General features: G+C 36.8%; 2 protein-coding genes across 2 annotated transcripts; both read right to left on the reverse strand.

The window, feature by feature from the left end:
• Positions 1-95: 95 nt before the first annotated feature.
• Positions 96-17,123, reverse strand: ak5l (adenylate kinase 5, like). The gene is made up of 8 exons (XM_065284295.1): positions 16,850-17,123; positions 9,071-9,257; positions 7,452-7,625; positions 6,867-7,039; positions 6,669-6,782; positions 3,887-4,078; positions 3,714-3,800; positions 96-3,625 (listed from the first exon to the last, which is right to left on the reverse strand). Exons 1-8 carry the CDS (start codon positions 16,907-16,909, stop codon positions 3,605-3,607), a joined length of 1,008 nt encoding a protein of 335 aa, XP_065140367.1. The 5' UTR covers positions 16,910-17,123; the 3' UTR covers positions 96-3,604.
• Positions 17,124-19,571: 2,448 nt separating this feature from the next.
• Positions 19,572-26,508, reverse strand: gpsm1a (G protein signaling modulator 1a). The gene is made up of 3 exons (XM_065284665.1): positions 26,133-26,508; positions 25,248-25,626; positions 19,572-20,383 (listed from the first exon to the last, which is right to left on the reverse strand). Exons 2-3 carry the CDS (start codon positions 25,557-25,559, stop codon positions 20,198-20,200), a joined length of 498 nt encoding a protein of 165 aa, XP_065140737.1. The 5' UTR covers positions 25,560-25,626; positions 26,133-26,508; the 3' UTR covers positions 19,572-20,197.
• Positions 26,509-26,964: the final 456 nt, after the last annotated feature.

Genomic DNA, 26,964 nt, shown 5'->3' on the forward strand with positions numbered 1-26,964 from the left:
TGTGTCGAATTTAACCCCAAAAATAGCTCAGCATCCAAATGATTTTAATGATATCAGTGTGTTCAGTAAATCAAAGATGTACACAACACCATTGCTTTAAAAGGTACGATTAAGCTTTATTTTATGCATGTATGGAGTTTCCTAGTGCCACTAACAGCCGCTTGTATCTTGCCTGGCTGCTGATAAAGATGGATCTATTTTGAGACGCGCACATACCAATCACTCACACTGATGCAGTATTTTAGGGACACTTAACACAAAGACACACAATCGTTTTATGGTGAATGTTATTTTCCAGTCTTGAGGGGCGAACTGACCTTAATGTCTTTCAAGCAAAATATACATATTTTCTTACTATGTACAGTACACAAGTTTACCACATCCTTAAGCTAAAATGTATACAAATTAGTTGAAATGGTTTAAAAGCAGATACTTGTGGGTTGGCTATGATGTCATAACTTACAAAAGTTCCTGAGGATTTTAACAACTTTTGAAAAGTGAAAGTCTGCCATCTAGTGGTTAAAAGGATAGCGTACCCAAAATTTTAATTATGTCATCATTTACTCATCCTCATGTTGAACTAAACCTGTATGAGTTTCTTTATTCTGTTAAAGGGATAGTTCACCCAAAAATGAAAATTCTGTCATCATTTAGTCACCCTCATGTTGTCACAAACCTGTATACATTTCTTTGTTCTGATGAACACAAAGGAAGATATTTCAAGAAATGTTTGTAACCAAAGCATTCGTGGACCCCATTTACTTCATCAGTATTATTTTTTCCTACTATGGAAGTGGATGGGGTCCATGAATGGTTTGGTTACAAACATTTCTCAAAATTTCTTCCTTTGTGTTCAGAACAAATAAATTTATGCGGGTTTGTAACAACATCAGAGTGAGTAAATGATGACAGAATTTTCATTTTTGGGTGAACTATCCCTTTAAATAAAAAAGAAGATATTTTGATAAATGATGGTAAGCACACAGTTGATGCTACCCATTGACTTATATAGTAGGAAAAACAAATAATATGGAAGTCAATGAGAACCGTCAACTGTATAATTTATTTAAAAAAAATACTGGTAACACTTACAGTAATACCAATAATTTTATTTATTAACATTAGTTAAAGCATTACCTAGCATGAACTTACAATGAACAATACTTACAGCATTTATTAGTTATTATATCTTAGTTCATGTTAATTTTATCATTAACATAAATTATTAAAATCAAAAGTTGTACCTGTTATCAATAGTTAGTACACAATGATCTGACAAAGATTAATTAATGCTGAAAAATTATATTGATTTATAGCTAATGCTTTTACTTAAATTAAAGAGACACTCTACTTTTTTTGAAAATATGCTTATTTTCCAGCTCCCCTAGAGTTAAACATTTGATTCTTACAGTTTTGGAATCCATTCAGCCGATCTGGCGCTACCACTTTTAGCATAGCTTAGCACAATCCATTGAATCTGATTAGACCATTAGCATCGGGCTAAAAAATAACCAAAGAGTTTTGATATTTTTCCTATTTAAAACTTGACTCTTCTGTAGTGACATCGTGTACGAATACCAACAGAAAATTTAAAGTTGTGATTTTCTAGGCAACTATACTCTCATTCTGGCGTAATAATCAAGGACTTTGCTTATGTACTGTAACACGGCTGCAGCAGGCGTAGTGATATTATGCAGTGCCCAAAAATTTTCCCTTTGGTTACTTTCAATAGCAGGGGACTATTTTCGGTCAGTGCGTATAACTATAGGGGAGCTGAAAAATTAGCATAATGTCCCTTTAACAAATACAACCTTATTGGAAAGTGAATATCTTCTTTTGTATTTAACAGAATAAATAAACTCATACAGGTTAAGTACAAAATGAGGATGAGTAAATGATGACAGAACTTTTATTTTGGGGCAAACTATCCCTTTAAAAGCATCCAAAAATTTGTCTTTTATAACCGTAATTTCCTATATGTTTTGATTTGGTGTAAGTATGTTTTAGTATTAACTTTTTTTGGCACTTTCAGGTCGGTCAGCAAAGACACACTGTCAGTATTCATTGACGTTCCACTGTGAGAATGTGGCACAGCTGGACTAAACGTCCATTAATGAGAACACAGCCTGAGGGTTTGTTTCTTTTCTCTCTGTCTCTGTCCAATTTGTCATGTTGTAAAACAAAAACCGTAAAATGCCTATGAGAAAATGAATCATTAATCTGCATTCGGTCTTTTTTTCGGTTACTTAATCATCTCATTTAGTGGTTTACAAACAGCTTGTGGATTTAAAAAAAATTTGTATATACAAATTTTCGTCTTTCAGCCTTATTATTGCATTGGATAGAGCCGTATTTTTTAAAGCTCCAAAAAGCACATCCATCCTTCAGAAACCATAGTCCATACACTGTCAAAATTGCATTTAATTACAACTTTCATGAGTAGTGAGAACGAAGTTGCTCTAAATAAAAAAATTAACAAAGTTGCCTAAATAACTTAAGCTAATTCAATTTTATACATTTTTATTATATTTATATAATTGTAAATATATTTTTTTGTCAAAAGACTAAATGTCTAAATGTAAAGAAACATTTATATTTTAAACTTAAAAAAACTATATGTTCATGAGAGAGTTGAGGTCATTTAACGTTACAAATCCCATCACTTTACATTAAAAGATATTTAATAACCTTATGGATTTGTTTTTTGATGGATGGATGTGCTTTTTGCTGCTTTAAAAATGGGGCACCATCCAATGCATTGTAAAGTTGAAAAGAGCCAGGGTTTTATATACAATAACTCTCACTGTGTTTGTCTGAAAGAAGAAAGTCATATACATATGGGATGGACAGAGAGTGAGTAAATATGGGTTAATTTTCATTTTGGGGTAAACTATTCCAAAATAAAAAAAATAAAAACACAAAAAAATGTTATAAAAAAGATTTTCTTCAACTTTCCTGCAGTCCATAAAGAAAATGTTGTGAGAAAGTGGAGGAAAAACATTTGAGTGTATGATATACAGTATACACAAAAAGGATATATGAACAAATATTGGTTCAACTTAAAGGGGTAATATTATGAGACTTTTTTAAGATGCAAAATAAATCATCTTATATGTGAAGTTTTAGCTCAAAATACCCCACAGATCATTTATTATATCATGTTTGAATTGCCACTTAGATGTGAGCAAACATTTGTCATTTTTGGGTGTCCTTTTCAATGTAAATAAGTAATGAAGTGCAAACACTGATCACCATAATGGTGGTTTGTTGAAATTGAAATTCTGTTGTGCTGTCAATTATTCTGACAAATCAGATTATCATGATATGTCCCTTTTCAAAAAGGTAAGTACCTGTTTGCCTTAAAATTTTTAGTTAATTCAACTCAAATATTAGTTGACACAACAATTTGACACAACTTTTTTAGTCAACTAATATTTTTTGGTAATTTTTAGGCAACCAGGTAACTTACTTTTTAAGTTGAACCAACAAATAATTTTATAAAGTGTATTGCCTTTACCATAGAGCTTATTAATAAAATATTATAGGAAAACAGAGGAGGAAAAACAGAGTTTGGCTGGCAAAAGCTGTTTGCTTTAAAGTCCATTTAAAGATCCTCAGTACAGCTCTGCAGGGGAAAAAGATTTTATGTATGATGTAAAATTTTATTCATTACTAATTTATTTATTAAAAAGCCTGCTTGTGGTATAACTTACTCCATGAGTGTTGCTCGGGAACAGTCTTTCTTTCACAATGGCACAAATGTCTGTAAAAATGTCATCTTCATCTCGATCAGCATCGACCTGGCAACAACACAATGATGTTATTGCATGCCATAGCGTAAAACCAACTGTTATGTACTGCAACCACGTGCTGGACAGCATCTTACCCTTACAATAAGTCCTTTCTCATGGTAGTACTTGGCTATGGGTGTGATATTGTGTTTGAAAGTGTCTAGTCTCTTCTCAATAGCGTGAGTGTTGTCGTCGGGACGGCCCTGTTGAGAAGCTCTTTTCTCTAGGCGCTGTCGGAGTTTCTGGTTGGAGCAGGCGAGTAAGATCACCAAATCTGGAGAGCCAATCTAAAATAGTTAAGTTTGAAAATAAGTTTTTGCATAAAAGTCTGTGTACGGTCAATTCAGAGATTTGTTTTTAAACACATTATACATTATACGTTACAAAGACTGGGAATTATGTATTACTTAATTGTGTAGTACCTGAACTGTGTTCAGGATTATTTGGGCGGCAGTGGCGGCTCGTGACTCATCCGAAGGGCACAAATTCAAAATATGTGTTCGGAGTGTCATGTGTGTTGCTTGCGTTTTCAAAATATGTGTTTGTTGCGTCATGTGAACCATGTGCATCATGTGTTTTGTCAAAATAAGTGCCTGCTGCACACACAAACACATATTTTGAAATAAGGAACCACTTACGTGACGGGCTACATACATGTTGTGACAAACTTCACATCAAGCACACTCGAAAAAAGAAATCACTGGCTGCCACTGTTGGGCGGGGCTAAAACGGTGGCTCCATTTCGCACAGGAGCCACAGATCATTGCCCTGCGCTTAACATAATCACGAGCATCAATTCAGGTCGTAGTGGTATTTGAAAGTTGAGAGTGACAGCGGTTTTCCCACAAGTGGGCAGGTTTTTCTGCTTAAAAAAGTTGACAAAACTTATAAATTCAAGTTGAAATTGTTTAACTTAATTTTTTAAGTTACAGTAACATAAAAATATGTGTTGATTTGACAAAAATGCTCAGAATTTCTTACCGTGCATGTGTCACTTTATTCTATTTAAACTTCATTCTATTTAGACTGAATACATTGTTGAATAATAAATACTCGTTTTTGTTTTGGTTTCTCAAAGTTGTTAAATGGCAGGTGGGGCAATTGTTAAAAATTGTGTTAAAATGATTAAAAATTCAAAATATGATACTTTGGCATTACTTAATGTTCGAAATCTTTCCTATAAAAAACATATTTCTGAAATATTGGGAGTTGTTGGAAAGTTAATTGAAAAACATTTCTCCAGGAATTTGGATGTTCTCAATATAGCTAACCGCGTTTTTATCAAGCACATTTTAATTGTATTTAAAAGTATATTTATGAATTTAATATCACAGACAAAAACTTAAAACAGTGGTGCAACCAGAAAGTCAAAGGGTGCAGCTGCTATAGAACGTTTCAGCAGTAACAACATAAACACGTGGCTGTCGCGGTCCGCACGTAACTTCCGGTAAACTCCGCTAAGAATAAATAACAACAAAGTTCTTTAAAGGACAAGTTCGGTATTTTACACTTAAAGCCCTGTTTTCAGATTGTTTATGATGAAATAGAACGGTTTTGACTGAAATTTGGACATATGCGGCTGCCCCGAGAATTTTGGGGGGGTTGTGTTTCACCTTTCACCTTTACAATGGGTTTAATTTTTCACACAAAAATCGCTGCAAAATACGCATTCCAACAGGTTTTATCATAGTTTTTGCCAACTCCATTGACATGTATTAGATGTGCTGTGAGGTACGGTATTACTCCGCGCCGGGAACTTTGTCTGTATTCTTGCAATTGGCAATGGCGGATTAGCGCCACCACCTGGGCTGGAGTGTCTATTATTCAAGCTCTAAGCGGAAGAATGTACGGGTGTGAGGCGTTTGGAAAAATAGGTCCACAAGTTAACAACGAATGCTAAAACAGCTGTTGGAAAGCATCTTTTGCAGCGATTTTTGTGTGAGCATATCAGTGAACACCCCTGACCACTCGGTGAGTTTCACGTCTTTGTAAACGAAAGTTTAATGCATTTTAGAAAGGATTGTTCCAGTGCACCCATTGTAGAGGTGTGAGATGAAACACAAACATCCGAAAATTCTCAGGGCATATGTCGAAATTTCAGTCAAAACCGTTCTATTTCACCATAAACAATCTGAAAACAGGGCTTTAAGTGTAAAATACCGAACTTGTCCTTTAAACGTAGTTTATTTATATAACAAGCAAAACAACAGCACATAGATTACCTAGGAAACCAAAACATTTGTTATTTTCGACGAGTCATTTGTTCAAGAGATCAGCAACTACTACCATTAAAAAAAACGAAACCGGAAGTAAGGTTTGGATCCAGACGTGTATCACGTGCGTCCGATGAAACCGTCTATAAATGCCTGTACAAAAACAACATTGAGCTAAATAATATAATTAGTAATATAAATTATTATTAATTATAATAAGTTAATAATTTTAGTTAATAAATGCAAGCTAATGTCATCTATAATTGTTTTTATACTTTAAATATTGTTCCTAAATGTCAAATGTTAGTTTTATGTTAAAGTTTTTTTTTACAATTTCAAACTATTTTCAGGATCATAATTTCAAACGCCACTATCAAATAAACCAGCATGACACATGGAGTCCATTAAAACTTATCTGCCAAATAGACAAATGATTGATTGTACCAACTGACATTTTTTTGAATGGGGATATCAAAAATATTATGAAATAAATCATAAAAATATACTGAAATGTTGAAACACATTGTTCCTCACTCACAAATTACATCAATTTTTAAATATAAAAAATAGGTCCTTTTTTAAGTCTTTGTTTTGTCAATGATATAGTCAAAGAGCGATAAACAGTAAAATATGTTTTTTTCATCTTTCAAATTCAAACCCTTACCTGCTCCTCGAAGGTGAACGCCTGTGATATCTCTCTAGGAAACCCGTCCACAATGAATCCTTTGGCATCCTGCTTTTTGATAAACTGATGCTTCAGCTCCTCAATAGTCGTCTCCTAAAGATACCAACAGAAGGACTATGGTGGCTAAGTTTGACTTAGATAAATGCACCTTTGCATTTGCAAACACAGATAGAAAACCTGAGGTGCCAGTTCTCCATTGGCAATGATCTGGGCAATCAGTTCCCACTTTCTGTCGCTGGTGGCGTGATGCAGCAACTGGTTTCTTAAAATTTCCCCCACCGACACGTGCTGGAAATCATAGTGGTGTGCAATTTTAGCTGTCTGTGTTCCTTTGCCGCTTCCTGGACCCCCTAAAAAATATTACAGCGAAAATTACATCACAGATGCAGCAGAATGAAAATGCTTATGACAAATTCATTTAGATTAAGGCCAGCTTAATTTCATTTCATATTTTTAAATTTAAATTAACAGGTGTCGTGAAAGGAGATCACCCCAAATGTTCATGTTCAATCATGTTGTTACAAACTGATCAGAAGCCGCATTGACTTCCATAATATTCCTTATTTTCCTACTATAGATGTCACTTGGGTTTCTGATCTGTTTGGTTATAAGCATTTCTCAAAATATCTTCCTACAGGAGGAAATGTATACAGGTTTATAACAACATGAGGGTGAGTCAATGATGACAGAATTTTCATTTCGGGTGAACTATACTGTACCAGATTCACAATATCAGACTGCAGTGACAGCGATGGCACTCACCTACGATGAATATGATGTGCGGTCGTGATTTGGATGGGTCAAAGACGTCATACTCCTGTATCAGCCCAGAGGACTCTGTCATATCTGAGTCACTTTCTATCGAAAATTGAGCTTGAATCGGTGGCAGCCTGTCATATCGACGATATGGTCCAGGGCCGGGACCCGTGCCGCCGTCTGGTAATAAAGAAGAATTACATTCACTGTCTCAGACAGTGTGACCTCAGACGCCTCTTATTTCAATTTAAATAATATCATATCATAATTCATGACTGTTTCTTGGATGAGAAGCTACACAGTTATATGCGGTTTGACTTTTTTATTGAGGCATTTGGCCAACATTTAAACACATTTTTACAGCAGCCCTTCAGATTCATAGCATGAATAAAACCTCTTTAACTCAATGCTTTTTATCTGTCACTGTTTTTATTTTGGTAATGTACAGGTAGAGGCCAAATAACAAAGACGCATTCATAAACTGTAATAAATTCTGAATTTCAAAGGTTTTATAAGAGCATTATCTGTGCTTTGGTAAAATAAAAACTGGTTCAAATACCACTTTATTATTTCTTTTAATGTTGATGATTATAACTGACAAATAAGGAACATCCCAACTTCAGTATCTCATAAAATTAGAATATTACTTAAGACCAATACAAAGAAAGGATTTTTAGAAATATTGGCTAACTGAAAAGTATGAACATGAAAAGTATGAGCAGCACTCAATACTTATTTGGGGCTCCTTTTGCCTGAATTACTGCAGCAATGCGGCGCGGCATGGAGTCAGATATCAGTCTGTGGCACTGCTCAGGTGTTATGAGAGCCCAGGTTGCTCTGATAGTGACCTTTAGCTTTTCTGCATTGTTGGGTCTGGCATATCACATCTTCCTCTTCACAATACCCCATAGATTTTCTATGGGGTTAAGGTCAGGCAAGTTTACTGGCCAATTAAGAACAGGGATACCATGGTCCTTGTGCGTAGTGGTTCAGTGCTTCAAGAAGGTTTTTGAAGCACTGACACCAGCTGCAGTCCACTCTTTGTGAATCTCCCCCACTTTTTCGAATGGGTTTTGTTTCACAATCCTCTCCAGGGTGCGGTTATCCCTATTGCTTGTACACTTTTTACTACCACATCTTTTCCTTCCCTTCGCCTCTCTATAAATGTGCTTGGACACAGAGCTCTGTGAACAACCAGCTTCTTTTGCAATGACCTTTTGTGTCTTGCCCTCGTTGTGCAAGGTGTCAATGGTCGTCTTTTGGACAACTGTAAAGTCAGCAGTCTTCCTCATGATTGTGTAGCTTACAGAACTAGACTGAGAGATCATTTTGTAGGTGTTTTGAGTTTATTAGCTGATTAAAGTGTGGCACCAGGTGTCTTCAAAATTGAACATTTTCACAATATTCTAATTTTCTGAGATACTGAATTTGGGATTTTCCTAAGTTGTCAGTTATAATCATCAAAATTTAAAGAAATAAACATTTGACATATATCGGTCTGTATGTAATGAATGAATATAATATACAAGTTTAACTTTTTGAATGGAATTAATGAAATAAATTAACTTTTTGATGATATTCTAATTATATGACCAGCACCTGTATATTAATATAGACTAAATTACCAAGTTTGCATGGGGCTTTCTTGCCCTGTGCAGGGGTGATGGGTGGCAGTGGTTTTCGATCAGGCGTGATAAAAGTGTCCCATGCCACGCACTCGGGACCTCCAAGGTCTCGTGTTTTTTGCAAGCAAGTGTCCAAAAACGCCAAAGGGTCCTCAGGTCTATGGTACATCAGCCCTGTTAACATGCTCTGCAAAAGGAGACAAAGTTGTTATATAAAATGCATACTCAAAATGTAGTAGGAATGCTCCGAATGTTCAGCAACCTTAATTATTATAAGTAAAAAGGCCGAATAAATTATACCGAATAAGTTTTTTTTTTTTTTATTACGCAATCAAATAGTAACCAGCACATAGTGAGACGCGCATATGCCATATAATTGCAGCAAACATGTCAGTGGAAGCATTTTAAAATGTACGATATGCAATACAAATTTACTTTATAATTTATTTAATCATTTATCATTTTTAAAACTGTTTAAATGTAATTCTACACCCTTGCCTTATTTAGTATACGTGGATCTATGAATATGCGAATTAGTTCCCGCATTTACTGAATCACACAGCTTGGACCATAAATATAAATACGCAAATGAATCCCCACCTCCACTCTTTTGCACCCCCTCGGACCTTAGATATATATGTAAATAGATGCTACATACGGCAGTTACAGACAAATAACTGCTAAGTTTGGGTTTCACAAAATGCATACATGAACTGCGAGTTTGCAACTCTTATGGTGCATTCCCACCAGCTGCAGTAGAGGCGGCAAAACACGCTATTTGCGCGTAGTTGGACGCTTGAACATTTGAGTTCACTCACTTCATTTGCGCGTGATAGCCGCGCGTGAAATTCTAGTCATTCGAGACATTCACTTGGAAATTCACATCATGGGAGGGGCTTCTGCGACTCTGCTGACACTCCGCCACTCCGCTCGCTCCCTGTAATCATGTCACTACTACAGCAAGGTCCTGATTGGTTAACGTAGTGCGGAAATCCGCCGAAGTTCAGATTTTTCAAATCGTGTGTTTCCCGCACCAACGGTCAATTCGCGCGGAACGCGTCTTCTGCGCCATTCGCGCCGTGCTTACCACGTGTACTGCGCCACAGGATGCCTAATCACATTTTTGCATTGACTTAACATGTAAATAACTTGTGCTTGCCGCCTCTACCGCGTCTGCTGTGAACCCTGCATTATCTTTAAGCGCCGATGTTAACAGGTTACAGCACTCACCATGCATGTGTGAGCAGTACAGAAGTAGAGCTGAAGCAATCGTTTTAGTGCCAAGTCTATGCAGCATCCATACCTAACATCTATGACTCGAACTACTGATCCACTCATTCAACTGTGTTGATATGATTGGTGACTTGTCAGTGGCCATGCAAACCAAGGCATTTTTAAACTGTGGGAATCAGATGACAAATGGCATTTGAGCCCCCCACAAGGGGCGGGGTCTATTTAAGTGCGGGTTGAACGCCATACGGTACCTTTTTGTCCTTCAGCGTGATCTTCTCACTGCTCCGAAGAATAAGCGTTTGCTCATCATTGATTTGCAATCCAGTAGCGGAATTCACGCCTTCAGCAATTTCCCCTGCCGCTTTCTGGAAAGAGCAAAATTTCCTCTAAAAGAGCAGAAGCGCGTTGAAATAATGTTGCTTCGCATTGGGGCTCGTGCTGAGCCCCTTTGCCCCTTGAAGATCTTCTGGGAATGCGAAGCAACATTATATCAACACGCTTCTCCTCTTTTAGAGGAAATTCTGCTCTTTCCAGAAAGCGGCAGGGGAAATTGCTGAAGGCGTGAATTCCGCTCCAGGATTGCAAATCAATTGCGAGCAAACCAAGGTTTTTGGTTCCCCAAAGATTTTTTTAAGTCAAAGGTTCTTATAAGAAGCCTTTCTTTCTGTAGTCTTCACTTTTAAAAGTAAAGGTGCGAAAGAACGATCTGAAAGAACATTTTTTGGTTCCTTAAAGAACCATTCAGAACCATCTTTGTATTTGTCCCTAAACAAAATTAAATATAACACTCATTTTATTACCCCAACAAAAGTAAGAATTTCTGTATGACAAGAAGATAGGAGATGGATAAAAGAAATTAATTTTTTCTCTGAATGAATACATTTCTCTCCATTGAAAATAATAATTGTAAATGATTGTTCTATTCTTCCTGCATGTGTCAGTGGTTTATACGCTGTGTGAATGGCAAATCCAAGCCCTAAATAAACAGCTGCTATCTTCTTTTGATGCAAATAAAACTGCTTGAGAATTTACTTGCCAATTCTCATAAGCATTACACAGCTAAAGACACATTCACACAGGGTACAAACAGAAGCAAAACACTGATTTTTAGCTTTTATAGAATTTAAAGGGATAGTTCGGCCAAAAATGATATTAAACCCATGATTTACTTACCCCGAAGCCGTCCGAGATGCATATGTCCATCATTTTTCAGACAAACACATTTTCAGTTATTTTAGAAAATGTTTTAGATCTTTCAGTTAATCAAATGTGAAGTTATGGGGTCCACGTCCTTCAAGTCCAAAAAATTTGCATCCATCCCTCACAAAATAAATCCAAATGGCTCCACGATGATAAACAAACGCCTTCTGAGGGTAATCCACGCGGTGTTGTTGTTGAAATATCCATATTTAAAACTTTATAAACGAAAATAACTAGCTTCCGGTAATGTCGCCATCTTAGTCGCGTCCGCATTCATGACGAGAGTTTTACGCAGCTTACAGAGGTTTCTCTGCTGCTGCTCTGTGTCCCCGCCCTCCGAATTTGTCATACGTCACTAAGAAAAGTGCGTACACTACGCTAATACTCTCTCCTGAATACAGAGGAGTCTAAGATGGCGGCGCTACCGGAAGGTAGTTATTTTCGTTAATAAAGTTTTAAATATGGATATTTCAACAACAACACCGTGTGGATTACCCTCAGAAGGCCTTTGTTTATCATCCTGGAGCCGTTTTATTTTGTGAAGGATGGATGCACATTTTTTGGACTTGAAGGACGTGGACCCCATAACTTCCCATTTAATTAACTGAAAGATCTAAAACATTTTCTAAAATATCTAAAAAAAAATGTGTTTGTCTGAAAAATGATGGACATGTGCATCTCGGACACCTTGGGAGTGAGTAAATCATGGGTTTAATATCATTTTTGGCCGAACTATCCCTTTAAAGTTCAGAAAATGCTTTTTATCATTTTACTCATAGCTTGTACATGGCGAAATGAAACAACACTCCAGGATCAAGGTGCCACAAAAGACAACAAGATACTTAAAGGGATAAAAATGAAAATGAAAATTTTTCACCCTCATGATGTTAAACACCTGTATGAGATTTCATTCTTCTGTCGAACACAAAATAATTATTATGATAAATGATGGTAAGCACATAGTTGGCGGTACCTGACTTCTACAATATTTGTTTTTCCTACTTTGACCTCCACAGTAGAAAAAACAAATACTATTCAATAGGTGTGGTCAACTGTGTGCTTACCATAATTTTTAAAAAATATCTTTATTTGTGTTGACAGAAACTCATATTGGATTAGACATGAGGGTGAGTAAAAATGACTTTAGAGCATTTCTTGGATCATTTTTAAAATTTGCAAAATAATGCGTGCATTTCTCAAAACCATTTGTGGAAACTGCACAACATCATGGATGTCTTGCAAAAGCCTGTAACTCGTTCAAAATCCTATCTCTCATAAGTAATTTTTATGTCAGTGAACATGTCAGTCCTATCAAAATGGCAAGTTTGTGTGTCATTATTCATGAATAAGACAGTCAAAATGCTTAGCCATGTTGTCGATATAACAAGATTACACAAATATAAGTGTCAGTATTTCTCTGATGTAAACTGCACTGTAAAACCTAAAAGTTAACTCAACTCAAACCATTTAAGTAAAAGTTGCATTAGTTTTAAAACACATACATTTGAGTACTGTGAACTTAAACAAATTGAGTCATATGCAGTTATGCACTTGTATTTAAGTTCACACTACTTAAATATAAGTGCATAATGCACATGACTCAAGTTCACAGTACTTACATTTATGTGTTTTAAAACTTAAATGGTCTAATGCAACCGGTTTACTTAAATGGTTTAAGTTAAGTTAACTGTTAGGTTTTACAGTGTGTGGATTAATTCACATTTTCGCCTTTTTTCTGTAAACAAATTACACACATTGTAATTTTGAAAAAAATCATATTTTACAGTACAAATAAAAATGGAGAAAAGTTAGACAGGTTCACTGTACATATAAGAAATTTAAAAATTTTATTTTCAAGATTCACTTGACAGCAATTAATAAATTCAGTTTGTATTTACAAAAGACAAAAAATCCCATGCTTACAGTACAGATTATCACACAAAGGTCAACCATTTTGCATGACATGCCATGTACGATAAACTAATTCCTAAATGTTTTAAGTTGTATGACTATTCAACAGAAACCACTATAATGAATTTTAATGAAAATGACATAAGCAACTGAAAATGTAGCAAACAGCAGACATAACCAACTGCATGATTGTACCAAAGGATCTGCATATTGGCGAAAACAATGAGAATTGGCTTTTATGTTGTGCACAACTGACTTGATGATGTGGAGGTGTTTTGAAAAAAATATTTCTGTTCTAAGAAATGCTCAAAAGCGACTGAGAAAAAGTGCAAATGATCTTAAAGGGATAGTTCTACCCCAAATAAAAATTCAGTCATAATTTTTCACCCTTATGATGTTATAAACCTCTATGAGATTTTTCAAAAGAAGATATTTTCATAAATGAGGGTAAGCACACATTTGACAATACTTAGTATTTGTTTTTCCTACTGTTGGGTACCGTCAACTGTGTGCTTACCATCATTTATCAAAATATCTTCATTTGTTTTCAACAAAATAAAGAAATTTATACAAGATTAAAACAACATGAAGGTGAGTAAATGATGAATTTTCATTTCGGAGGTGAACTATCCCTTGAAATGATCTTAAAGAGACTTCAAATGATCTTAAAGAGATAGTTCACCTCAAAATAAAAAAATTCTGTCATAGTTTTTCTCCCTTATGATGTTATAAACCTTTGTGAGATTTTTGAAAAAGATATTTTCATAATTGAGAGTAAAAATACAGGTGACAATACCCACTGACTAAGTATTTGGTTTGTGGAAGCCAATGGGAACCGTCAACTGTGTGCTTACCATCATTTTCTTTTTACTTATTTTGTGAAATATATAGAAACTCATACATGATTAGAACAACATGAGGGTGAGTAAAAGATGACAGAATTTTCTTTTTTATGTGAACTATCCCTTTAAATGATCTTAAATCGACTTAAAAATGGGATAGTTCACCTCAAAATGAAAATTCAATCATAATTTTTCACCCTTATAATGTTATAAACCTTTATGAGATTTTTGAAAAGAAGATATTTAAAAAATATATGGCAAGCACACATTTGGCAAACCCACTGACTTCCATATTGTTTGTTTTTCATGCTATGGAAATATATGGCTATACATCCACTGTGTGTCTACCATCATTTATCAAAATATCTTAATTTGTGTTTGACAGAATAAAAAAAGATAAGAACAACATAAGGGTGAGTAAATGATGACAACATTTTTATTTTGGTGTAAACTATCCCTTTAAATAGACTGAAAACATTATACTATGTACAGAGATTATACACTACACAAGACTACATAAAGTGCATTTTTGCAAACAGCATTTAAAACAGTTGTTACTATAGACCGTTTCAGCCGTAACATAAACAAGCGGCTGTCGCGGTCCGCACGTAACTTCCGGTAAACTCCGCTAAGAATAAATAACAACAAAGTCCTTTAAACGTAGTTTATTTATATAACAAGCAAAAAAACAACACATAGATTACCTAGGAAACCAAAACATTTGTTATTTTCGACGAGGCATTCGTTCAAGAGATCAGTTTAGTAACTAGTCAGACCATTAAAAAAACGAAATCCGGTTGTAAGGTTCGGATCCAGACGTGTATCACGTGCGTCCGATGAAACCGTCTATACAAATAATAAAAACAAGAGACTGGTATGTGGAATGCACTGCAAAAAATGACATTCTTACACTGTAAAAAAAATCCGTAGAAATTGCAGCTGGGTTGCCGGTAATTTACCGTAGATTTTAATTTATGTTATTTACTGGCAACATTTTGTTCAAAGTTAAATCAATGAACATTTAACATTTACAAGTCTTTGTCTTTACAGAGTAAAACTAAAAAACAGCATCAAGCAAAACATTCTAGGAAACAAAATCTGAAGCAAAAAACAGAAAAAGGTTAATGATGATTTCTGGTTCCCAGAATCCTTTGCATGAGGCTGTTATTTTATAGTTTTATTCTGTAAAGATAAAGACTTGTTAATATTTAAACTTTATTTAACTTTGAACAAACTCTTGCCAGTAAATAACATAATTTTAATTCTACGGTAAATTACCGGCAACCCAGCTGCAATAACATTGTAATTTCTACGGATTTTTTTTACAGTGTACTTAGTATTTTTGTCTTGTTTTTTAATAGAAATATCTAAAAAATCTTAAATCAAGATGTATTTTCATAATGAGCAAATTATCTAAGAAAATAAGTCTAGTTTTTAGACAAAACATATGAAATTTAAGTGAATTTGTGCTTAAAACAAGCAAAAAAATCTGCCAATGGAATAAGAAATTTTTTCTTGAATTTACTTAATACAAGATGAATTCAGCAGAAAAATGACTTATTCCATTGGCAATTTATTTTGCTTGTTTTAAGCACAAATGCGCTTAAATTTGATATGTTTTGTCTAAAAACTAGACTTATTTTTTTAGGTCATTTGCTCATCAAGACAATCAATCTTGATTAAATAATTTCTAGATATTTCTACTAAAAACAAGACAAAAAAACTAAGTAAGAAAGTCATTTTCTGCAGTGTGTAATGATGGTGCAAAAATGCAAGCATTTATTTCACATATGTTCATAAATCTTGCATTCGGATATAGTTTGTATCTTTGCACGCAGTCACAAACTGTGAGAGCAATCTGTGTAGAGATCATGAAGTAAAACCTGAATATTGACATTCCTGAGTTATCTGTGCCTTCGAGCTCATGTTAGAATCTGTGCGTGCATGTTCAACAGCTTTACTTCACATTCCATTGCCCAGATTTCCTACGATGAGTCATATGAAGTAAAAAATTTAAAGTGCATAGGTTGTTGCCTTGGTGACAAGTGATCGTCATGTGCCGAAACATGTTTACAACCTTCAGCCTTTTGAACAGATGTTTTCTGATCTACAGTAGGGTGCTTCCTGTATTCATCACAGTAACAGAGTCAAATGAAGAGGCTGTATGTATTCAAATGTATTCATTTTCACTACACAATATTACACAAAAGCACTTGTTGATACCGTCTGATAAGAATCCTCCCTCCTGTAGACACGCTTAAGACTTGCTGCTTTTAAATTACAGCAGCCTACTTCAGGATCACCATAGAGACGTATTCGAGTATCTAATTTGGCATGTAATTGTGCAAGGCAAACTAATTCGTGTTATCAGATCTCATTGGATTTAAGGCTCGAGTGAGCTTTCTTCTAACCTTCACGTGTTGATATAATTAAAACAGTATAAAAAAACTTCCAGGTGAGAAGTAAAGGTCCACCATATCCTCAGCTTTTAACAACAGGTATTGCATTCAGACTTAAAAGAGGCAGATGTGCTTCTTCTTGTGTTTTATCAATATGTGCAATAAAATCTCCCGTGAGGAGCAGTAAGTCTTACCTCAAACATCTGAGGGATCTGTCGCTTTGAAAGGTACTCCTTTGCGTCGTTTGTGTTCATTGTGTTGAACGTGTCTGATATCCAGAGCAGGAGAGCGGCAGCCGTGTGTATGCGCTCATCTGTTGCGCTTCACCCTCTGCACAGCTGCTCTGCCTGTCTCTGCGCTGCTGCGCTTTGTCGCCAATGACCTCCAGGTGATGTTGCTATATTCAACAGCAGTTCGAGTTAAGCTCATGAATACTGAGCACAAAGTGACCCTCGGTACCATGCATAATCCTCGGATCCTGGGGTGTGCCTTCAGGCAAAAGGGTGTAACTACAGATGTCTGAAAACCAACGACTACTTTAGAATATAAATATTATGGTAAAAAAAACTATTCACTTCCAGATGTAAAACACATGAACATGCACAGTTACTTAAATAGAAAATTGAAATAATAAACAAAATAATTAACTCGTTTGTGTTAAACATATATAAAGTAGAACATACAGTATGTCCATATAGAGAGGACAGATTTTTATCTTTTTTATCTTTCTCTATACTGGTCACTATCCAGAACAATGTATTGCTTATGTTATTTTATTCCTCCTCAAAATGTCTGTCTGTCAAACCAGATTTTTTGCTATGTAATTCTATGAAACACTGTGATGTCTTTTTTTCTAAAATAGGAATTGCTCTTAGTTTAAAGGGCACCTATTTTGCTCATTTTACAAGATGTAATATACAGTAAATCTCAGGTTAAGTTTCAGCTCAAAATACCCCACAGATAATTTGTTATTGCATGTCCAAAATGCTCTGTTTTCATGTCTGTACCTTTAAAGGGGCCATGGCATGAAAATCTGACTTTTTTCATGTTTAAGTGCTATAATTGGGTGCTTCTATCAACCTAGAAAATGTGAAAAAGATTAACCCTGTAACTTAGTTTTGGTAACCCATTCTCTGCAATCGCGTGGAAAATTAGGTCATTGAAATTTGGCTCTCCTTATGACGTCATAAGGAGATCTTATTATAATAATACCGCCCCTTCATATGCACTATCCAACCATGGCACAGTCATTTAGTGCATAGAAAAAAGAGAGAGAAAATAATTCACACCACAATTGAGATTCAATTGCAACGAACCACCATCACTGGCATTTTAAAGGACACCCAAAACACCACATTTTTGCTCACACCTACAAAGTGTCAATTTTAACATGTTCTAATAAATTATCTATATGGTATTTTGAGCTTAAACTTCACATGTGTACTCTGGGGACACTTAAGATTTATTTTACTTCTTAAAAAAGTCTTGTGACATGGCCCCTTTAAATGCAAATGAGCTGCTGCGCCATACTGCCTTACCAAAAGAGGCAGTGAGTGCTTTCAGTTAAAAAAAATCAGATTCTTGTGAAACCAGTCTGAGACAATGACATATCACTATTGAGATATGGCAGACAGCATACAACTCGCTGAGGGTGGAATCTATTGTAATGCAGGACTGTAGCCGTAGGCGGGGCTTTATCAGTGTGACATCACATTAACAAGAGAAACAAAACAGCATTTTTAATGAGACTGCTTTGGTTTAAAGGGACACATTTTTTAAATATGCTTATTTTCCAGCTCCCCTAGAGTTAAACATTTGATTTTTACCGTTTTGGAATCCATTCAGCTGATCTCCGGGTCTGGCGGTTCCACTTTTAGCATAGCTTAGCATAATCCATTGAATCTGATTAGACCATTAGCATCACACTCAAAAATGACCAAAGAGTTTGGATATTACAGACTTTTCTGCCGTACCATGACTGCAACAGGCGCAGTGATATTACGTTGTGCCCGAAAATAATCCCCAGGTATTGAAAGTAACCAAGGGGACTATTTTTGGTGCTGCTTAATATCATTGCGCCTGCTGCTGGAGCCATGGTACGGCAGCAAAGTGCTTGATTATTACGCTGGAATGAGAGTATAGTTCCTAGCCATATTGGCCTAGAAAATCACAACTTTTAATTTTTCGTCGGTCTTAGTACACGATGTAACTACAGAAGAGTCAAGTTTTAAATAGGAAAAATATCGGAACTCTTTGATCATTTTTGAGCGCAATGCTAATGGTCTAATCAGATTCAATGGGCTGTGCTAAGCTATGCTAAAAGTGGTGCCGCCAGAACAGGAGATCAGCTGAATGGATTCTATAATGGTAAAAATCAAATCACTCTAGGGGAGCTGGAAAATGAGCATATTTTCAAAAAATTTGGAGTGTCCCTTTAAGAGGGATTTTTTACTATTGTTGGGTGGTTGTGTTTACACACTGCAAATACACACATTAACATGTATGTCCAAACAGATGTTGTAAAAGTGGATTTTGCATAATAGGTGCCCTTTAAAAGTGAAATATTGACCACAAAATGGTAGACTGTTTAGTCCACGGTTGGGTAAAATATCGACATTTTCTAGGCTTATTTAATGGGTTTGTCCATATTTTACACAAACACAGGCTGAAACGATGTCAGTTGAAACAATCAATATGAAAGCTAATAGGTTAAGGGAGAGTTTTACATTTTGGCATTTATTCAGCCTCATTGATAGGGTGTGGGAGTACATTGTTAAAGGGTAAAAAAAACTTTTTTAGGCAAATCAAGCCAAATATTGGCTAACAATATATCCTAACAAACCATACATTAATTAAAATCTTATTTATTTAATCAAATCATACTATTGATATGAAAAAACAATGCGGACAACATACTAAAACATCACGTTTATTCCAATACGACAAAGTCATGTTAAACAGTGCTCTGTCAATGGAGTCTATGCACTTTTTACAGACAGACAACATGTACAATTCATACTCATCTTTGATAAGTATCTCTTATCTAAATACTACTGTAACTAGTATTTAGTCGTCATGTTACTTATTACGGCAAAATAAGACCACCAACTGATCCCTGCCATGGAAATCCAATGTCATGCCAAATGCAGTTTCACCCATCTGCTGCGAATCAGTCAATTCATATTCAATGTGTGCTGACATACTTTCCACTCCATCTAATCGAACACGCACCTGCTCGCGAGTTACGCTCAACAGTTGTTTGTCTATACTGTTTTTCTGTGAGAGCTGTTAGTTCTATTAATACCCATCAACGCATCAGTATGCTAATCGATTTCCATGGTGTTGTTTTACGTTGAAATCCGCACACAAACATTAACAATGTTTGGAACATAAACATCACCTTTACGATCACCATGTAATATTTCTACTACTGTCCTATATTACTCCCCCTTAACCCCTGGAGGTACTCCAAAATGCGCAGCCAGAGAGTCCTGTTATGGGTTTAGAGAAACGTTTTGTGGCCCGTGACATGAAGCGTGTCTCTAGCTTGATTCTTTAGAGGTTTTGGACTCGTGATTCAAGTCTGTTTCGTCCTTTTCGTCAGGGTAGAAAGAAACCCGTTGTTCATCCATCCGTTTGGATTGAACTTTCTGGATTAGGCTGAAGAAGTCCTCATTTGGGTCTGGTGCTGGTGGCAGTGAGCATCTCTGATCGTTGATTCTGCAGGACTGAAAAGAAGGCGATACAGTCATTCCTTTAGCTTAAGCATTGCGCAAAACAGCATGAGTTCATCATTTCGACATACAGTACCGATAAAACGTGTATTATAAAACGGGCAGTTCTGGTTCTTCATTCTGATTGGTTGAAACGCGTTCTAAGCCGTGATAAAATACACTGGTAACCTCACGGTTCAGACCACATTACATAAGTATCACTGCGCCACTGTTGCTGCGTACTGATTTATGAAAATAAACACCACAGTCTTTAATCATATTTTTTATTTGTCTACAATTGCACAGTTAATGGCGAGATAAATGTCAATAAATATTGTTGAGTCATCTCGTCGATAAAGAGAAAACGTTGTCTGAAGAGTTTATAACTCAAGTTCATACGTCCGCTATTATCCACTGGGTGGCGATCTTACCCAACTTAAACACTGACGCATTCACTCAACACTGAAAACACAGCGTGTAAGTTTTGATGGCTCAATCTGATCTCTTACTAAAGTTCTTCACAAAAATGGAATTATCTCCGCTTTTAGCTAAAAATTTGAGAGGTGATAAGAGAACAAATGAAGGTAGGATGAATGAAACGTTTTTTTTTTTGTTTGTTTGTTTGAAAGCGGATGGTCTGTTCATTTGATATTTTATGTTTATTTAAAGAAGATAATTTTTCTGCAAGGCATTAAACTAAAACTGGGTGGCAACTTAAATAAAACGCTGACGGGGAAAGAGTTCAGCATGCTTCCAAGCATATTTGATCACTTCAACAGTTGCACAATATAAATGTTAATGTATAAATTAGATAAATGGTGATTTATAAAATAAACACCACAGTCTTAAATCATATTTTCATTGTGTCTTTGCTGCATCTCTTCTGTTGGTTGGGAACTGCGCTCTGTTTCAGTCACACTTGATTCTGAGGAACTACTTTGTTTGGCGGAAGAGTAATATTTGTACTAATATAATTACAACTTATTTGTGTTTTATTTTATAAAATCCCGCTAACGTTATGCATATGAAGTAACCGTTTTATAAACGCAATAAACCCCTTGAAGCGTTGGGTTACCAGTGCATTTTATAACAGCTAAGGGGGTTTTAGGCACTCCGCTTCGCGTCGTGCCTAACAACGCCCCTTAGCTGTTATAAAATGCACTGGCAACTTACTCCTTATCGGGGTTTATTGCTTTATTCCCTGCACTCTCAGAAATAAAAGGTACAAATGCTGTCACTGGAGCAGTACCCTTATAAAAAGTACTCCTTATTTAGTACCTTAAAGGTACATTTTGGTACCAAATGTATACATATCTGTACCTAAATGGTACATACTGTATTAGCCCCTTCACATCCTACGTCCACTGGAATGGACATCACATGTTTTGTGGTTCAAACTAATAAAAAAACTGATTAAACCTATCAAAATAAGGCACACTAGTTAAACACCTGAAAAATCTCACCTTTTTTAAAAACACATATTATGCCTATTTTTACAAATTGTAATAAAAGTCTCAGGTGTGCCCAGAATTTTTCTGTGAAGTTTCAGCTCAAAATACCCCACAGATCATTTACACTCACCTAAAGGATTATTAGGAACACCTGTTCAATTTCTCATTAATGCAATTATATAATCAACCAATTACATGGCAGTTGCTTCAATGCATTTAGGGGTGTGGTCCTGTTCAAGACAATCTCCTGAACTCCAAACTGAATGTCAGAATGGGAAAGAAAGGTGATTTAAGCAATTTTGAGCGTGTCATGATTGTTGGTGCTGAGTATTTCACAATCTGCTCAGTTACTGGGATTTTCACGCACAACAATTTCTAGGGTTTACAAAGAATGGTTTAAAAAGGGAAAAACATCCAATATTCGGCAGTCCTGTGGGCGAAAATGCCTTGTTGATGCTAGAGGTCAGAGGAGAATGGGCCGACTGATTCAAGCTGATAAAAGAGCAACTTTGACTGAAATAACCACTCGTTACAACCGAGGTATGCAGCAAAGCATTTGTAAAGCCACAACACGCACAACCTTGAGGCGGATGGGATACAACAGCAGAAGACCCCACCGGATACCACTCATCTCCACTACAAATAGGAAAAAGAGGCTAAAATTTGCACAAGCTCACAAAAATTTGACAGTTGAAGACTGGAAAAATCTTGCCTAAACATTTTAAAATTTGGCATAAACAGAATGAGAACGTGGATCCATCATGCCCTGTTACCACTGTGCAGGCTGGTGGTGGTGGTGTAGTGGTGTGTGGGATGTTTTCTTGGCACACTTTAGGCCCCTTAGAGGCTGTTTACACTTGGCATTAACATGCGTTTTCGTTAGGGTTGGGTACCTTTCACATTTTTACCAGTACCGGTTCCAATGCCGGTACCTGGAATTCGATACCGGTACCCAGCGGTACCTTTTTCGGTACTTTACTCAGACTTAAGTGACTTTCAGTGGACATAATAAGCCCAAACCTCTCATTTTCAACATTTTGTTATTTATTTCGAAATGTTTAATAATACACACAATCTTTACAAAAAAAACATCCCTCTAACATCCAGGGCATATGTCTTACATATAAATAAAATAAATAAATAAAATATATAAGTAAGACAAATGATCAATGAACATAAACGTCCTAAAAGCAACATAAAAGTAAACTTTTATGTAGAAAACAATACTAGCAGTTGATTTTCTGAAAAATCAGCATGTCAACGTTCTCAGGTAAAAGCCATGACAGAACACAGCAGTAGAGAACACTCGCTCTGAGGATGTAGAAGAGGACTGGACACAGAGATACTTTTTTGCCAATCTGGCCAGCATTGGCATTTGGTCCGCGTGTGGTTGAATGTGTTCGAACAGCCACACGGACCGCCTTCTCTCCTCCTATTTATCTAATCTGAGGTACTGAGGCTGAGCACAAAGTTTTATGTCATTTCAGACTTTTAGCGTGAACACACAGTCTTTAGGCTTTCATTGATAAAACTAAAAGCGGCTGATCTCCGCAGTTTCTCCGCAATCTCCGCGCTGACATGTTCTCTCAGGTACCAAAATTGAGCACCGATTGATTTTATGTGAATCGATACTGGGAAGTACCGACGCAATTCGGTCGGTGCCTATAAAAGTACCGAGGTCGGTACCCATCCCTAGTTTTCGTCGATCAGATCACAAGTGGACGACGTTAATGCCAGGTGTAAACGATGTTCAAAACGTTTTAAACGCGTCCACTTTCGACCACTTTCAACCACATCCAGAGGTAGTCAAAACCACTTTCGATCGGATCGCTGTGGAGCTGCGGAACGCAATGTGGTTGAATGTGTTCGAACAGCCACACGCAACCGCCTTCTCTCCGCCCATTTATCTAATCTGAGGTATTAAACACAAATTTTACGTCTTTTTTTGACTTCTTGCATGAACATACGGTGAACAGCGCTATTTTTAGCCTTTCATTGATAAAACTACTGCGGGTGTTCTCCGTAGTTTCGTTTTGAAAGCGTGTGAAAGTTGCGCGATCCTATTTCATCAATTGCGCTGAAAATTCAAAGAAAGCTCTAACATACACACGTACAAAACACTATGCAGCATGTATACTTGCTAAACAAGCAGTGGACTCCAACATAATATTAGTTTGCGTCCATATAAACTCATAATTACTCCCGCTAGCGTTTGAATGACAGCAGAGAGACTCACCCACCGTCTCACGGACCGTCCCCTCACAGTATTCAGGACAGAAGCGGTCGAAAGTGGACAAAAGAGACGGATTTAAATACCAGGTGTAAACGTAATGTGTCTCTCTCGTCCACTTGTGATCCGATCGATGAAAACACATCTTAATACCAAGTGTAAACAGCCCCTTAGTGGCAATTGGGCATTGTTTAAATGCCACGGCCTACCTGAGCATTGTTTCTGACCATGTCCATCCCTTAATGACCACCATGTGCCCATCCTCTGATGGCTACTTCCAGCAGGATAATGCACCATGTCACAAAGCTTGAATCATTTCAAATTGGTTTCTTGAACATGGCAATGAGTTCACTGTACTAAAATGGCCCCCACAGTCACCAGATCTCAACCCAATAGAGCATCTTTGAGATGTGGTGGAACGGGAGTTTCGTGCCCTGGATGTGCATCCCACAAATCTCCATCAACAGCAAGATGCCATCCTATCAACATTTCTAAAGAATGCTTTCAGCAACTTGTTGAATTAATGCGACGTAGATTTAAGGCAGTTTTAAAGGCGAAAGGGGGTCAAACAAAGAATTAGTATTGTGTTCCTAATAATCCTTTATGTGAGTTTATTATAACATTGCCAAAAATGGCCCTATTTGGCCAGAAGCATAAAAGCACTGTTGTGCGTACCTTTAAATGCAAATGAGCTTCAGCTCCTCCCATACTAACAGACTTTAAGTTAAAAATAGATCTGATTCCTGTGAATACAGTCTGGGACAAATTATATTTTTAGAGCTACAATGTGTTAACAAACACATTTGGAAAAGCCTTTGGGAAAAATAACCAGTTGATCAGTGGCCGTGGGCGGGGCTTTATCAGTGTGACATCACATTAACAAGAGAATCAAAACGGCATGTCTAATGAGATTGCTTTGGTTTCATTGGTACTAATAAAGTAGGAGTTGTGTTTACACATTGCCATCACATATTTTTATGTCCAAACACCTTGTAAAATTGGATTTTCCATAATATGGGCCCTTTAAAGGGTACCGCCCGACAGCTTTTGTATCTTATTTTCTGAAAGTGATTGACCTTGTAATGTACTGCAAGTCACTTTGGATAAAAGCATGTGCTAGATGCATACATGTAATATCCAATATAAAGGATCAATGGGAATATTACAGTTCGCAGATACTAAAAATGTCTCGTGTTACCTGGTATTTTATGAGCATGTTGAAAAACTCATCACTAGGTTCTTGTGCGTTGCATGCCTCACAAAAGTGCCCCACGTTATTTTGTGCTATCCTGATGCCCAGACGGTCCCCTATACTGGCTCTCTGGTCGTCCAGTCTGCGGCTTTGCGAACTGGCTATCAGGTCAAAGAACTCCTCCGTCTGGGCGAGAGAGATGAGAGATGAGGCTCCAGACAGTAGAGGAGACTGAGGTATGGAGGACTGGGACCCTGCTGAGGCCTCTTGGCCCTGGGCATCGGGCTGTCGACGATGCTGGCACCGTCGCTTCTCCATGCCGCTGCTTCTGGCGTCTCTGAGTTGCGTGTAAAGGCAGACCTCATTAGAGGTGACTGGACCTTACCTATAATAAAGAGAAGATGAATTTTGTCATGATGCATCGTATTGGATAAAGGCACAAATGATTGACAACAAACACAGATGGGGGATGAAAGTGGGATGAACATTTTGGGGTAAAGCACAAGTAATCATTTCAAATAGATATCATATGTCACTGCAGTAAATTCAGATTATGCAGTGAATGTTTGAAGTATATATTTGCATAAATGCTTTGGGCTTTTATAAGCATAAAAAGTTTGCTTGCAAAGCATGATTAAGGCTTAACATAATAACTTTACAGTCAGCGTTTGATGGATAAGTTGTAGTTCAGAAAAGGAATTTTAATATACAAAAACGAAATGTATATTCACTCGCTCCTTATATTACAAATGAATTATAATTTTTCCCCAAAATTGTATATATTAAGATCACATACTTTGACCTTCATGATTTTAAATGTCTATAATATACAAAATATAGTTTTGAAATAAGACATTATTTCAGACATGACAAAGTTGTAAAATGACTTACAGTTTTATCCTTCTCAAAAAAAATCCAAAACCAATTAAGTTCACAAAAGCGCTGTCTATGGGGACTTCATGTGAGATCAGCCATACACCAACAGCCACAGCCTCTGGCACTAAATGAATTTTATGCCAGATATCATATTTTTGCCCAAGACGTTCCTGTCCTGCATGCACTGACATAAAAAACAAACAACCACAAATGAGAAAAAATTCCTTATATTCCGGGAAAAATGGGAATGACTTCCATATCTTCCACACCCAGCTTTCCTGTGTTCAGGGCTGTCTGTTTTCGAGGGGAAGAGAGAGAGAGAAAGGGAAAGTGAGGGGGGAGAGATAGAGAAATGGGGCGCAGTTGCCCCTCTCCGCTTACATCACGGTTGCTATAGGAACTGGAAATCGGCTTCCAAATCTCGCTCCTGTTGTTCACACACACAGCAACAAACACACACATGCACTGTCTGGCACACACACACTCACATTGGCTTGCATTCCTGCATTGTTGAGTTTCTATTCATTGCATCCCAGGGGATCAGTTGCCGCTCTCTTTCCGTAGTCAGGAAAACTAGAGCACAATTACACCAGGATACAGTGTCCGAGATTCCTGATATATCTGTCATTTTCACCTCTTTGCTGCTGAGCCTCTGTTAGCGGAGCGCAGGGAGGATGGGGTTGCTTGGAAGCTACCATACAGAGGACGTGATAACAACCAATGGTTCTGGGTTAAACCAAAGCAGCATACTGTGGCCTGAGGCCCTTTGGCTCGGATGAATGGATGAATGGCACTCCATTTAGAATTCCCCAGGGCGAATAGAGCGGTCTTTCTTGGGATTCCCTCC

Source organism: Paramisgurnus dabryanus, chromosome 5 (assembly GCF_030506205.2).
Source record: "Paramisgurnus dabryanus chromosome 5, PD_genome_1.1, whole genome shotgun sequence".
NCBI classification, from domain to species: Eukaryota; Metazoa; Chordata; class Actinopteri; order Cypriniformes; family Cobitidae; genus Paramisgurnus; species Paramisgurnus dabryanus.

Excerpts from the sequence above, each read along its gene's own strand:
- gpsm1a (XM_065284665.1), bottom strand. The coding sequence starts at position 25,559 with ATGGAGAAGCGACGGTGCCAGCATCGTCGACAGCCCGATGCCCAGGGC. Across the intron at positions 20,384-25,247 it reads ACATGCTCATAAAATACCAG|TCCTGCAGAATCAACGATCA; the intron begins GTAACACGAGAC and ends CCTTCTTTTCAG.
- ak5l (XM_065284295.1), bottom strand. The coding sequence starts at position 16,909 with ATGAACACAAACGACGCAAAGGAGTACCTTTCAAAGCGACAGATCCCT. Across the intron at positions 9,258-16,849 it reads AGATCCCTCAGATGTTTGAG|AGCATGTTAACAGGGCTGAT; the intron begins GTAAGACTTACT and ends CTCCTTTTGCAG. Across the intron at positions 3,626-3,713 it reads TCCCGAGCAACACTCATGGA|AGCTGTACTGAGGATCTTTA; the intron begins GTAAGTTATACC and ends TTTCCCCTGCAG.